General features: G+C 50.6%; 1 protein-coding gene across 1 annotated transcript in view; it reads left to right on the top strand.

Moving 5' to 3' along the window:
• Positions 1-372: 372 nt before the first annotated feature.
• The window catches only part of EVA1A (eva-1 homolog A, regulator of programmed cell death), a 48,575-nt gene continuing 33,525 nt past the window's right edge, over positions 373-15,422 (top strand). The window contains exon 1 of the mRNA XM_049095352.1: positions 373-1,012. Within this exon, the coding sequence (XP_048951309.1) occupies positions 373-1,012 (640 nt within the window). The remainder of the gene's footprint in view (positions 1,013-15,422) is intronic.

The raw sequence follows: 15,422 nt of genomic DNA on the forward strand, positions 1-15,422 counted from the left end.
CTCTTAAAGTAAGAGACTGTAGCATCCCTGGACCACCTCTCTGCTTGCACTCCTCACCACCACGACTGTCTAGGAACAACATGCCCTTCGGGTTCATTTCTGCATTTCCAGGGCCCGGCTCAACGCCTATCGGGCTCTCAATAAATAGTTGCTGAATTTAACAAACAAAACCTCAACTCTGAAAGAGCAAGGCCAAACAAAGACCTCAGCTGCTCTCCTTCTGATCAAAATGGACATTCCTTCGAGGTTATGCATCAGGGTTTAAACACCCCCACTGGGGGGAAAAAAGCGCCAATCACATTTAACATAGTGCTTCTGTCCTGTCCGGGTTGGGTGCCTTAACAGGGGCTCAAAGCCGGCGATGGGACGGGAATGAGAGGATGGATGCGGCGGGAGCTTGGAGGTCTGCTTTCAAACCCGGACTCGTCCCCAGCTAGAGCTCCGGGACAGGGTGGAGACGGCTGGTGGGAGCCTTCCGGGGCGCTGCAGAGGGCCGGCCGGCCGGCAGGGGACTTGGGGAGCGCGAGCCGACTCGGCGTGGAGGAGGCGGAGGCGCCGCAAGCCGCAGCCCTTCAGGATCCGCGTCTCTCCAGCGCCCACGGGGGCAGCGGGCTTGGGGAAGGGGGCGGGGGAGAGGGAGGGCAGGTCCGGAGCCGAGCGGGGGGAGGCGCGGGGAGACCGAAGGAAATGAGACAACCTTTTCCTCCCGCTGACTCGGGCTCCTCCGGCGTCTGCGGGGCTCCGAGCGGCCGCCCGCGAGCGCTGAGGCCAGCACCCAGCACCCAGCGCCCAGCGCCCCGCGCCCCGCGCCCCGCGCCCCGCGCCCGCCCTGGCGGCCCCCCGCCGGGATCCCCTCCGAGGCGTCCGAGCCGGCCCGAGCCCCGGGCGCCTCCTCGCCGCCTCCTCGCCGCCTCCTCCCCTCGGAGGTCGCTCGGGTCCCCCAGCTCGGCCCCGCGCGCCCCGAGCGCAGCCCCCGGAAGTGCGCGCCGCGGCCCCGGCGGCCCCGGCGAAGGTAAGAGGCGCCCGAGAGCGCGCCCCGGGGCGCAGGGGCGCGGGGCATCCCCCGCCGTCCCGGGCCTCCCCCGAGCGCCCCCTCTTCGGAAGCACCCGGAGCGCGTCTGACCTGAAGCCGCTGCTTTGTTCCCGACCCCCCGCCCAGGTGTTGCGGGCTGGGCCCCCAGGGAGCTCTGCTTCCCGGCGCTTTCTTTTTTGCCTCCCCTTCCTCCTATTTTCCTGTTGCTTCCCCCGCTCCCAGCTTCTTTTTTCTCGACCCCCGAACTCTGAGCCCTCTGCCTCGGCAGCCCGGCTCGGGAGAGCGGGTCGTCCCCGAATCTCGGCGCTTCTGTCCGGCTCCGCTCGGACCCTGGGCCTGCCCCGCGCCCACCTGCCCGAACGCGCGGTGGCGCGCCTTAAACTCGGGAGCTCGCTCCTTTTGGAGGCACAGGACCCCGACCTCGGAGCGCACTGGGGAGTGGAAAGGCCGCTGGCGCCCCCTAAAGCCTCAGGGGGACGCTCTGCTGGTGCGGAGGGAGCCGAGTCTCCTGGCCGCTCGGATGGGGGCGGGGGGGGGGGGGCCGGACCCGCGGGAGCGAGCGCGGCGGCGAGGTAATGAGGATGGCTCTCGGCGGTCTGGCTTGCCATTTTGTGCTTATTAACTGCCTAACTTCTCAAGTCAAGCCTCTGAGTAGGGACTCCCACCCCCATTTTACAAACGGGCAAAATGAGATACAGAGACGTTAAGTAATGTGTCCAGGGCCACATAGCTGGGAAGGCCCCCCCCCCCCCCCCGCAGGATCCAGGTACCAGCTGGACACATCCCATGTCCAGCCCTGTAGGGGGTTCCGTAACCCAGAGTGAGCAAAACCCATCATCTCTCGCCAGTTCATACCATGGAGAATCAGGCTTTTTCTGTTTCGAGCAAATGCATCTTAATTCTTTTCAAATTTATTTACTACCCACTATCTTTTCAGTTCAGTTCAGCACTGAGGTTTCACCTTTGAACCTCACTCTTTCATCCTCTTCTCATCATCCGGGCTTCTCATCTCCCCAGAAAGCTGGCTTGAGTCTCTTTCGGGGAAAGGCAGTTAAGCTCGGTGCCTAAGAGCCCAGGCCCTGGAGCCCGACCACCAGGGTCTGAATCTGGCTGAGGCCTTCCTGACCTTTCTTCCACTGGAGTTCCTCCTCTGTAAAGTAGGGATGGGAGGATGCAAAGCGGTTCTCAACTGGGGTTTCCATTTTTGCTTCCCAAGTAATATCTGGCAATGTCTGGAAACATTTTTGGCTGTCAACATGTAAGTGGGGGAGGATGCTATTCATCAGGCGGGCAGAGGCCAGGGCTGCTGCTGAAGAGCCTATAATGCACAGGGCAGCCCCCCACGGCGACCAGTTACCCAGCACAAAATGTCAGTAGGGCCGAGGTGGAGAAACCCTGGTGTAATGTATCAGTTCATGAAGAGTGCTGTTATTCCCAGCTCTCATCCTCTTATCTGCTCCAGTGTGGACGATTATACCAGCCTCTGTCCCTAGATCTCCTCTCATTCCAGTGCCAGAATTCTGTTGTTAAAACCACAGCAGGTCAGGCTACCTACGACATTGTCTTAATACCCTCAGTTGGCCCCCCAGTGCTTACCGAAGGGAAGGGAACCTGCACATGTCTTACAAGCACCAGAGGCGGATCCTGTACACGTTAAGGTGTGAGAATCCCTGTCATGCGGAGGAACATCTCACCTCCAGCCGTGGCTCACGTGGCTGTTCATGGTTAGGCCTCGACTTACCTTCCTGGCCTCCCCCTTATTTCACCTCTTGAGGTGGCCGCCACACCACCCAACTTACTGTTTCGGCATTCTAGGTCCCGACTTTTTGCAGTGTACTTCCTCCTCCTTGGCAAATTCCTCATCGTTCTTTGGTTCTTTGAGCCCAGAGCTTAAGTGGAGTGTAGCATTCTTCAGTTCCCGCAGCAATTCTGTTGCTCTCTGCTGCCCCAGCTCTGGCCCTCCTCTGCCTCTTGTCTTCCATCTATCTTCCCTCTAGTGGTTACTGGATAGGGATCCCTTGCTCATCCCCACGCTGGTCTCTGTGTACGCAGAACCTCGCACACTGCCGTACTCACGGTGGTGGTGAAGCTCGCAGGCTTTGGAGCCAGGCCGCCTGCGTTCAGATCCCAGCTCTGCCACTTATTAACTCTGGGACCTTGAGCAAGTGGACTCGGTCTCTCAAAGCCTCATTGGTAAGATAGGAAGAAATAGTCCGTCCCCTCGGCAGGCTGGTGTGACTAACTAATGGGATAATCCCGACTGCCACTCCGTGCAGGACATGGTTCAAGTTTAGCATTTTATGTTTTAACCTCATTTAATCCTCATAATGACCCTTTAAAGTTTGAACTGATATTGCCCTGTTTTCCCGACAAAGAAACGAGGCAGAGAGAGGCTAAGCAGTTTGCCCGAAGTCACGCAGCTAGTGGGGGGTAGGGCCAGGATTCACACAAACATCTGGACTGTGGTGTGCGCGCACACACGCACGTACGCACGCAGGTAGAGGGCTTAGCTTGATCCCCCACATGTAGTACGTCTCAGTGAACATGAGCCAAAGTTTGTTGTGTGCATCATTAAAAGCCGAAGTCCATCGCATTTCTCACTTCTACCACACCTGTGATCTGAGACTGTGCATGATTTTCACGGCTCCTGTTCTTTTCTTCTCCTCCTTGCCCAGAGCCCAGCCTCAGAGGGACGGTGCATTGGGGTCAGTCCTCTGTCACAGGGCTGGGTCAGCACCAGTGAACCTGATGCTAAATGGAGCCTTAAGTGGAGTCAGTACCCCTGCCTGGGGGAGAGAGGTGCCGACTTGGGGATCAATCAGCTGACTGATTCCAGCTTGGTCCTTTCCAAGCTCGTGGCCCTTGCAGTGTGCGCCTAGCTTGGTGAAATCCATCAGTGAAAATCAGTGAAACCAGTCAGTGAATGTGTGGTGGGTGAGTGAATGCCACCAGCTGGGTCTCCCACCTCACCTTGATCAGATGCAGAGTCCAAGCGTTCTCTCCAAGCGTTACAAAGGCTGTTTATATATTACAGGTAAAACTTGCTAAGAGAATGTAATGACCCATGTGGGATTTCGGAGAACCAGGTTTGGAACTGGTCACTGACCTCCTATTTGAGTTATGTGTGCTACTGGAGACTAGGTTTACAGGTGATCACTTCACCCAACTTGGAATCTTTTACTTCCCTGAATGCAGCACTGCCTTGGAAAGCTGAGCCCCTTCCTTCCTATTCCCTTGGCCACTTGCTCTGTAGGCCAGATGGCCTTGCACAAATACCTGCACATTTGTGTATTCTGGCTTCATCCACACCTAACCCACACAACTATGGTCCCTGAGTTGCTTGTTTTGGCGGGTTGTCCCCCAGACTTAAGTGGGATGAGGTTAGGTATATGCACAAGGCCTGGTGTTTTGTTAGGGGTCACAGAAATACTCTAATGAGGTTGCTTTTTTTAAAAATTTTTATTTATTTATGATAGTCACACACACAGAGAGAGAGAGAGAGGCAGAGACACAGGCAGAGGGAGAAGCAGGCTCCATGCACTGGGAGCCCGATGTGGGACTTGATCCCGGGTCTCCGGGATCGCGCCCTGGGCCAAAGGCAGGCGCCAAACCGCTGCACCACCCAGGGATCCCAATGAGGTTGCTTTTGAGGATGGAGCAGAGTGAGAACCTCCCTGCCCAGCAATATATGAGAGACCCCTCAGGTTCCCTGTAGCACTGCCTTCCCCCTTCAGATACCACACTCTTACTGACTCCTGGAGTTATTCCCTCTCTTGGGTGACTGGCTGGCTGATCTGAGAAACAGATTCCCCTGGGTGACTAATGACTGCAGTAAAAGTCAGACCCAAGATCTTTGGGGCATCGCTTGCATTTTCACTGAGGCTTTTAAGGTCTGGTACAGTAGATAAACTAGCCCAGAGCCAGGTCTTCAGGTCTCTGACGTCACACCTTGGCTGCGATCTTGAGTAGCACCTCTTAACTGACCAGCAGGCAGATTCTTAAGGAAGCTGGTTCCTGCTTGGTGTCTGGTTCTAAAGAAAGATACCTTACCCTGGTTAGGTTCTCCGGGTTGTGTTCCCGGGAAAATCTACTTTCACTGTTTGCCTCTAGGTGAAAATCTGGTGCAGTAAGGAGCATTTGGTTTAGACTAACCTGGTTGGGATCTTGAAGTGTCAGGGTGGGTTTGGAATACGTGTGGGCTAAGTGACTGGTGCTGGGTGCCAGAGACACGAACACGAAGAGGACGCAGTCCTTATCAGCACGGTTCTAGTCTGTGATGTGTGAGGGACACATGTGTCAAGTGCAGTAAGAGATGTGAGCAGAGAACTGGGGCTGGAAGGCACCAGCCACCAAGGAGTCAGGAGAGGTTTCAGAGAGAAGAGGATGTTGGAGTTACGTCTTAATGGAGAACTAGGAGCTTGCTGGGTTTGGGACGACTGAGGAGCCTGGGTGTGACAGATGGGAAACTGCGTGTACATGGTACAGAGCCAAGGAAGGGCCTGACTTATGGGGAGATATGTGAAGATGGGGACTGGTGATGGGCCTTGGGTGGGGCGTGTGACTAATGTTTCAGCAGGACAGCAGTCTGTTCCTGTTTGTTGGGAGACAATGCAGTGGGCACTTTCCGCTCAGGTGTACTGAGCTCTTTGAATGATGACTCTCGCTCCTGTCTCTACTGGCCTGTCTCCTCCAGGGCATTGGGACCAGAGCCCAGGGGCCGTGGGAGGGACACTGCCTCCAGTAAGTAAAGAAACCACAGTCACAAACAAACCTGCAGTGATGGTAGTGGATTGCTTTGTTTCCTTTCCAAAGCCCTGGCTGATGAATTGTGTGGACGGCCCCTCCTGAGGCTGGGCTTTCGAAACGTTACCTTTAGAGCATCCAAGTCTGAAACAATTGCTAGGTTTCTCTGGACTTAGAGTGGGGTGTGGGGGATAGGAAGGAGAGGGAGGAGTGGTGGTGGAGTGTTGATCAGCTCTGTTTTACATAAAATCCAGCATGTGGCCTAGTAGGTCAACTGCCAGGGCTACCACACTGCCTGGGTGCCAAGTGTCTTCACATTTGCAGTGCTGTTTGACCCCAAAGCCTTCCGCAGAAGGCTCACCACAGGTGATGGGTACATATGCTTGCTGATTGGACCGTGGATATAGGTGTTTCTGAAGATCATCCCAAGACTTCCCTCATCTACTCACCATTCAGTGGGTCCCTGGCATGGGAGAGACTTAGTTAAGTGATGAATGAAGAAAGCCCTAGCATGAAAGTCACATCCCGACCCTCAAGATGCTCGTGCCTGAATGGAAAGATAGACAAGAAAACCAACCAACCCAGCAGTGTGTTAGTGCCATGCCAGAGAAGACGTGGGTACAGAGGCAGCCTCCATCATGGGGTCGAGGAACAGAGCCAGAGGGCAGGATGGTCCCTTCTGAGGAGCATCATCCTCCAGGGGAAGTGCCTAGTCGGCGATTATAATAGTAGCCCCTGGGGTAGATGCCAGATCGGGTGTTAAGGACTTTACTTGCTTTCATTGCTCCTTACAACCACCTTCTGGGGTGGGTATTGGAGGAGGAATCAGGATCCCAACCACAGCTGTCAGGCAGACCTGGGGTCTGATCAGGCCCCTGGACTCTGAGCCTTTCACCACTGCCCCAGACAGTTTTGGGACAGTCATATTATCATTGAAGATGCTTTTAGGAAATCTAGTTTGCAAGAAGCAAAGTCCAGGTATGTAGGGGGTTGAGTTGGGGGTGGGGATGGCTGCATCCTCCTCATTTCTCCCTCTTTCCTCTCCCCTACCTGATGTCCCAGGCCTTACCTTGTTGGGAGCTTGAAGCAGTTGGAAGCTCTCTGCTCTGGGGATCAGCACCTCTGTTTTCCTCCTCTGGCCTCCTCTTTGATCATCCGGGCAGCTTGCACTTTGTCCTCTAAGGAGAGAGGAGGTGGAAATGCTGCTTAGCAGAGAAATAACCATAAACTTATGTGGGAAAGAAGGCTTTTTACAAAACACCTGCTGTAAGTAAGCCTCTCCCCTTTGCCCTGTGCCCTCCTGCCCGTGTCATTCGATTGGTCAGTAGCTGCAGGGAGCAGATGTCAGGGGATCTTGTTTCTGCACAGGGATCCCTGATCAAAAGGGCTGCCTAAAGCTGTCTTCCTGTGGGCACCTCCACAAACACAGCTGACTTGTCCTTTTACTCGCTCACCTTGTCAGGACAAGACAGGCCACAGTGGCCCATGGGAGGGGGTAGGAAGGGTATCTTACTGGGAGGCACATTCATTATTTTCTCGAAGCTCCTATCCCTTGTGCCACTTGGCTGAGTACCCTCTGGTGGCAGCTCCCTTCCCTGCTATGGTGAGATGTGCTGGCAAGCCTGTGGGGGGGCAGAATGAGCACTGGAAGCAGAGTTAGCACTGCCACTTTTCTGCTGTGTGGGCCTGGTCCTTTCGTCTCTCAGCAGGTCAGTTATGTGGAACAGGGATGGCTGGCCTGGAAATTCTCCAGCATCAGACCCTGTTGTGTGTCAAAGCCGGGTGCACCAGGAGGATCTTGCAGAAATATGGAGAAAAATGACTTGGACATCTAGAGTCTGGAAAAGGTGCATGTGAAAGGGAAGGGTGTCCCTGGGGACATAGGCTTGTGTGCTCACAGAGACAGCTTTGTGGCTTTGCTGTGTCCGCTCAGCTCGAGCTGTTAGTGTGTACTGACACCCTTTGTGCCAGGTGCAGTCCCAGGCCCTGGGGACATGGAGAAGGACAAGACGTTCTTTTTGCTCGAGAAGCTCAGCAAGCCAGCATGGACATAGGACGCTCAGAGATAGGAATACAGCATTTTGTTATCCGTCTCCCTCAGTGAAGTAAGTTCTGTGAATGCAAGCCATTTGTTCCGTTGATTCCCGATCACTGGAGGCTACTACGAGCCCTGGCATGTAGCAGGTGCCCCCTCAGTGACTGCTGTGTCGCACTGCAGCTCTGTGTGAGAGGCAATCATTGAGTGTGGGGGGCAGCCCGAGCAGGTGAGCCCATGCAGGTGTCCCCATGCACGGTGTGGGTAGCAGGTGACTCTGAGAGTACATGTGTCTGGGAGGCTGAGATGGGGGGTCCAGACCAATGAGAAGGGAAGGACATCACAGGCAGGCAGACCAGGAGGAAGTACCCGCAACCCAGTGAGCATGTAGAGGGTGCTCCAAGGAAGCAGAGGAGAGAGTGTGGATGGGGAGCAGGGAGACGACCTGTAAATGGGCAGAGGGATCACACCAGGAAGCGTCTTGCTGAAGAAATGCGGATTCTATTCTGTATACACTGGGGAGCTACCATAGTTTCCTCTCCTACACAGAGGACGGGCTGGCTCAGTGTTTCATTGTAAAAACAGACCCGTCTGGCTAGAGAGTAGATGTTGGAGAGGAAGAAGGTAGGGCAGGAAGACCAGTTAGGAGACCACTGTGGCTTAAAGAGTGGTAAAAGCCCCAGGTTTGGGGTCAGACAGACCTCCGTCTCACATCCCTGCCCCACAACATCTTTGAGTAGCAGCTTTTTATTAAGCATCTCTGAGCCTCTGTCTTCTCATCTGAAGACAGGGACTCCTGATTTCTCCCTCATGGAAGGATGGCGCTCAGCACAACGTAGATGAAGTATGTGAAGTGTCTGCTAATGTGATTGATCCATAGTCAGTATGTGATTATAGTGGTGAAAATTCTCTCTAGAGACCTTGGCCTTCGGGGGGTGGGCGGGAATTGGGCACAGGCTCAAGAAATACTTTGGCAATAAACTTGACAGAGTTTGGTGACTGATTGCGCGGGGGAGTAAGGGAAGGGCGGGAGTCTAGGATGACTCTGGGATTTTGTTCTGGGCAACCAGAGGAAAGATAGTGAGGCTATTCATTAGGAGACTTAATGGTGAGGAGGAGGAGGTGAAGGAGGTGGAGGAGGAGTGGGGAGAGAAGAGGATGAGGTGGGCAGGGGAGCAGCATTTTCAGGAAAAAATGATGGGCTCAGTTTCAGGCAAACTGAACCTGAAGCATCTTAGGGATGGCCAGGGAGACATGTCTAGTGGGCAAATGGTTTATGGGTTTGACATTCAGGAAAGAAGTCTTAAAGAAGGTTCAAGGGCAAACTTAACAAGAGGTAATGAAGTCATGGCTCAGTTGCCCAAGGTGAGAGAGTGGATAGGAAGAGGAATTCAATGGCTAATGCTTCCTGAGTGTATCCTGTGTGTTCTAAATACCTGTGTGTCTTACTCCTCTCAACAACCATTGCCAGCGAAGACTGTTATTGTGCCTGTTTTATAAATGACTAAATGGAGGCACAGGGAGTAAGTCACTTGCCTGAGGTCATGTAGCAATAAGTAATAGACCTGGAATATTAGCCCAGACAGTCAGATCCGGACCTGTGCTATCTGTACCAGACTGCTGTCAAGGTGGGTGGCCTCTAAGTGATGGGAGACAGGGAGGGACTGGGCAGAGAGGTAGGAGGAGGTGGGAGAATGGAACACGGGAGAGGAGAGTGTCTAGAAGGGAGGAATCCATAACATCAAATGTTTTGGAAATCCACTAAGAAAAGAAGTGAAATATCCATGGCTTTGGGATTAGGGAGCTATTGGTGACTTGGTGTGGGGACTCTGAAAGATGAGGTGAGTTAAGGAACAGATGTGAGGTAAGGAGGCAGTGATACCAAGTAGAGGCAATTCTTTCCAGAAGCTTGGCTTTGGAAGTAAAAAGAGGTTTTGGGTAGAGGGAGGGTTTCAGAGATGGAAAAACATGTTAACATATACAAAGGGAGGGACAGAGCCTGAGTGAGCCCCACTGAATGGCCATAAATGCACTATACACACTGGGAGAAGTATCTCCATGTTCATTTTTCTTTTTCACACAGGTTTTTAATATTTTTTCCCATGTTCTAGACAGCTTCCATGTGGGTGGTTGGAAATCACTGAAGAAGCCCCTGATAGGTGTTTCAGATCTTTAATTTTGGTTAGGGAGGGTAGAGAAAATGTTTTTCACAAAGCCCTGTGTGAATCATCATGTGTTAAATCCAGATCATATCAGATTCACATATTATACTTCATCTACTGGATTTGTCTTTGAAATATTCTCAGAGAGCAGAGCGTGCTGGGGCTCCGTGTCATGCACAGGGAATTGGCGTCTGCTCTGGAGACACCAGGGTGGTAAGGACGGTGGATGGCACAAAGCCTAGAGAGGAAGGAAGGGGCTCAGCACAGTGTGGGGCTGGGGAGGGGCACCGACTTTGACATGGACATGAGACACGTGATCTTCTGAGCAGAGGGAAAGGAGATGGGGATGAAGGTAAATCTACAGAAGGAGACAGAGTTGCTTGGATCTTATTGGATTTGGAAGATGCAATATAAGGTGATTTGCTGGGGTGAGAACTCTAAGAACAACCCTAGATGATTTGGCTCTTGCCACCGAAGTTCTTAATAATGGAAAAGGCTGACATTTCCTTATAAATGCTTTGTTACCGGGCTTAAAGGACACAGGTCCAACAGGCCCTAAGAAGATACATTGATCTAGAGCCAAAGACAATCTCTGTGTTTTCATACATAGGATTCTTTCATTGTTCAGACCAGAGGTAGACACCACAGAGGGTTAAAAGCTTGACTTAAACAAAAAATTCAGCTCTGCCTTAGTTCACAGTGCTGACATCCCGGAGGCTCAAGGCTACAATTAAGGTTTGGCTGCCAACTTCATAAATTTGCCTTGGTTGAAATGGCATCTTTGCGCTTCTTGGATACATCTCAGAGAAATGCACATACCTTCACAGAGGGCCTTTATGGATCGGGCTTCCAGAGAGATACTGTGCAGAATCAGAAAGGCCACACTGGAAATGGCCTTGGGGTATTTTTTCCCCAACTCAGTTGAGTTATGTGCTTGCTCTTGAGCTTCAGATTTCAAGAAAAGTGAAACAGTACATCTTTCAAGAGTCACATTTCAATGTTGAAGTTTCCCTTGGTACTAGAGGACATGGTGTGAGTGATCCAAGGAAGGGTCATTCCAGCCTAACTCCTACCCCACCCTGTTCCACCCAGGTCCCTTACCCTTTGCCTGGATGGCTGTGTTGGACAGACAGGGCACTCTCCCTAAAGAAAGAGGGAAAAAGCTGCAGGAATCTTGCCCATCTTTCCTCAATAGACAAGGAATAGAGGAGGTCCTTCTTCAGGAGGGTACAGTGAGGATACTATATAGTTCAGCAAACGTGGACTCAATGATATAATCCTGCATATGGCTTTATTCCAATTCCACAGAATCTGAATTTACTGATATGAGAGGAGGCCATGTACATGTTCCACACTGATTCCAAGAATGAGGGTTTGCATACACGCTCCAAATATCCACAGAGCTATCAGTGGTGCTTTAGCCCATCCAACCTTCTCGGCCATGGGAGTACCTGAAGGATCTGAGAGGCAGTATCCAGCATGTTCAGAAAGTAACAACCTCGATGCCTTAGGTTCCTTCATTTGTTTGTGACTTATTAGTGAAATCATTGTTTTTTTATTTGTCCAATCATTTGCTCATTCAACAAACTGAACAACTACCATGTCCCTGGCTCCAGGCTACATGATGGTAATGTGGTGGTGAATCCAACAGTCTTAGTTGCTACCCTCTCAGAGCTCATAGTTGTTAGGGGACAGACATTCAAGAGATAGAAACACAAAGAAATGCATGATTACAAACTTTGGTAAATCCTGTACTGGGAAAGAACAGGATGCTTCAGCAGGGAGAGAGAGAAGACAGTTTATTTTATTTTATTTTTTTTTGAGAAGACAGTTTAGCATGAGGGTGTTTGTTGAATAAGCAAATGATTGGACAAGTGAAAAAATATGATTTCACTAAAAAGTCAAATACAAATGCAAGAACCTAAGGCATCGAGGCTGTTACTTTCTGAACGTGCTGGATACTGCCTCTCTGATCCTTCAGGTACTCCTATGGCCCAGAAGGTTGGATGCTCCAGAAGGAACATGGCCCTGCTGATACCTTTTCTGAACTCCAGAACTGTGAGACAATAAATACCTGTTGTTTTAAGCCATTCAGTGTGTACAGTACTTGGTAATGGCAGCCCTAGCAAAGCAATAGAGGCTGGTGGTCAAAGCATATCAACATTTGTGGCAGACTCCGGTGTTTATCTCCCCCAAAAGGCATATCCCCCTCCTCCTTGCTGCAGGAGCCCCACTTTGGGTTGAAGCATTCACTGAGAAGTCAAGCTTGGTGTGGGTCATGCGATTGATGCACGTCAGTCACAGTGGTCTCTTTGTCATTCCACTTAACATGTGACCCAATTCTGGTCACTAGGTCTCACAAAGAATTGCTGTGCCCAAGAGATAATTCAGTTGTTCTTGGATATCTCCATTCTTTGTCTCCAAAGCCCTATTTAAAATATTCAACGCAGACACTGTCTCTAGCTGAATCTGTACCGATATTGAATTAATGATCAGTAGGGTTTCTAGACAACCTGATGGAGATGGTAACTGAATTGATCTCTTTAGCTACACCTTGTCAGGTTTGTCCTTTCAGAGGCTAACCTTGACCTCTAAGGTTTATTTTTTATTTTTTTTATTTTTATTATTTTTATTTATTTATTTATTTTTGACCTCTAGGGTTTAAACCTATAGGTTTTCCGTTAGCTGATACTGTCACCTCAATCTGACAAACATCTCCTGGGTATTTGTGTCAGGAGGTGAATCAGACAATATTCTAATCTAGGCACTTAAATTCACGGATTTCCTAATCCATAAGCTAATGCCACACTGTCTTCTCCATATGGTAACGTGCCCAAATCATCAGGTTAGAGCTGTAAGTTGTAAGTCTGGGTTTGAGTTTTGCTGCCCGTCCCCTGTCAAACACAGAAGAATAAGCTCACACCTACCAGTCTCTGCAGCTGAAACACACGTCTGGTCCTTGCCGTGCCAGAGGCTAATTGAGAAGTTTAAATGGCAGAATGGGTCTTCACAGGGACAGAAAGAAGGGAGGCTTAGGCAGTAGGGCTTCATGCCACACCCTGCAAGGAGGGGAGATGACAACATTTAGGAATGGCATAGGCTTTGACACTAGACCCGGGTTCAATCTCAGCTCCACCACGTACCAGCTATGTAACTCTGGGCAAACAACTTAGTATTTCTAAACTTCAGTTTGCAAAATAGGAAATGCAACTTAATATTCTTAAGAATTATGCTTAACACAATGAGGTAATCTATGTAATGCACCTAGCATGGTGCCTTCTGACCAGCAGGTGACCTCATAGGACATGCGCATGATTCTGAGTCACACACACAGAACGTCTAGGGTTTTTTTTTTTCCTAGTCCACTGAGCATTAAAGAAACAATGAGGCATGTTCCCATCAAATTGGTCATGCAGTCCTGTCACTTTTACCTTGGAGCATGTCACCTGGAACCAAGATTCACCAGGATCTTTCATTTAATTCCCTTGAATTAAAGCAATGGCTCCTTACTGGCCTCCCTACCTCCATTCTCTCCACATCCTCCAGTCCAACCTCCAGTGAGCCACCTGGAGTGATAATTCCGGAATTATCATTCCAGGGCAGGGATTGGTAGACTACAGCTCACAGGCAAATCCAGCCCACTGCTGTTTTTTTTTTTTTTAAAGTTTTTATTTATTTATTCATAGAGATACAGAGAGAGAGGCAGAGACACAGGCAGAGGGAGAAGCAGGCTCCATCCCATGACGTGGGACTCGATCCAGGATCCCCAGGATCACACCCTGGTCTGCAGGCAGCACTAAACGGCTGCACCACCAGGGCTGCCCCACTGCTGTTTTTATATATAAAGTTTTGTTGGAATGGAGCCATGCTCACTTGTTTATGTCCTGTCTATGGCTGCTTTTGCACTATGCTGGCAGAGCTGAGTAGTTGTAGCACCTGTAGTTTAGATGACCTGCAAAGCTTAAAATATTTATGCCCTGGTCTTTTACAGAAAATTCTTACTGGACCCTCGGTATGGACCCTCGGTAACTTGTTTTGGAACACTCCCCTCGGTAATTCACCATTCCCTCCAGTGAACTGCCTCCAAGAGAAAGTCTGTGTTGTGTGAGTTGGCCTTTTCCTGTTTTCCTGGCTCACCTTCACTACTGCCCCCCACCTCCTGCCCCGCAACATCTCCAGGCTCCCTTCACCCACAACACCTTTATCCCCTTTCCATATAGAAAATTTCTACCTATTCTTTGATATTTCTTCCCTTATGAAGCCCCCTACGATTGCCCCTTAACCCTTCTCCAAAGGCAATCCTTCCTTAGAAATGATATCCCACCAATAAATGGCACGGTACATACACAATTCAACCCATACCACGGCCCAGGAGTTCAGCACTACTTCCTAAGGCCAAGGTGACCGATCCTGCTTCAGGGTATTTTCACCTGTGGTCATCTTTTCTGTCTGCTTTCCCTATGTGCTGCTGTGTCTAGTTACTCATTTATCACATTTCAGATGGTTTCTTGTCCTGACTTCTCAGCCTCTGCACTTGGCAGTGCTCTGCAGGCCATACTCAACTGCATTTGTCCTCCTAGGCTCTCCTTTCCCTACTTTGCCCTCTGCTCATTCATGTACTGGTTCATATAAGGTAAATGTTGAGCTCGTGTTGTATTCCAGGCATGACACTAGGCTCTGAGAATGTAAAGATGAAAAAAGGTGAAACAAGGACAGTTTCTGTTCTCAGGGAGTTCTTGTGAGAGGCCACCCAAGCAAATGGAGTGAAACAATTGCAAAGGGAAGTGTGCATGCAGATTCTGAATACTCTGCTGTCCTCAGCATAGCATCTTCTTTGGCTCCCTGGTGCTGACAGGAAAGAGTCCAAGCTCCCTAGCAGAGCACACCAGGACCTTCAATAGCATCACCTCTTGCTGTTTCTTTCCTTTCACTTTGTTCTCCATTTCTTTTGACACACCTCCTGTTCCCCAGCTATATAGATTTCCATTCCAAATCTCGTTTTTCTACATGAATGTTGTCTCTGTTGGGATGTACTCCCCTTTCCCCATCATCAGCTATTATCCACTTGATTAATTCCTGTTTCTTCTTTGAGACTCACATCTGGGGCTGCCTCTTCTCCATGACCCCCATCCTCTCTTTGCTCCCTGTACTCCCCTTTGGGAACAATACTCCCTTCCCCCAGAGTGACACTGAATGAGGCATGTTTATCTCTGTTACCCCAGCTTCTGGTACCATGCTTGTTGCTTAATCAATGAATGAGTGAGTGGATGAATAAATGATTTCTAGTCTGTGCTTTGCTTCTGCTCACTTCCAGGTGCACTTTTCCTTTGGACTCCCTGCTCCACCACCCCCAAGTCATATATCTGGCCACCATTTCTCTTCTACCTCAAGTCCGGAGACCTCCACTGCTCCTGACATTCTTTCCCTTGTGTGTGTGGACACCTCAGCT

Source organism: Canis lupus, chromosome 17, assembly GCF_003254725.2.
Source record: "Canis lupus dingo isolate Sandy chromosome 17, ASM325472v2, whole genome shotgun sequence".
Lineage (NCBI taxonomy): Eukaryota > Metazoa > Chordata > Mammalia > Carnivora > Canidae > Canis > Canis lupus.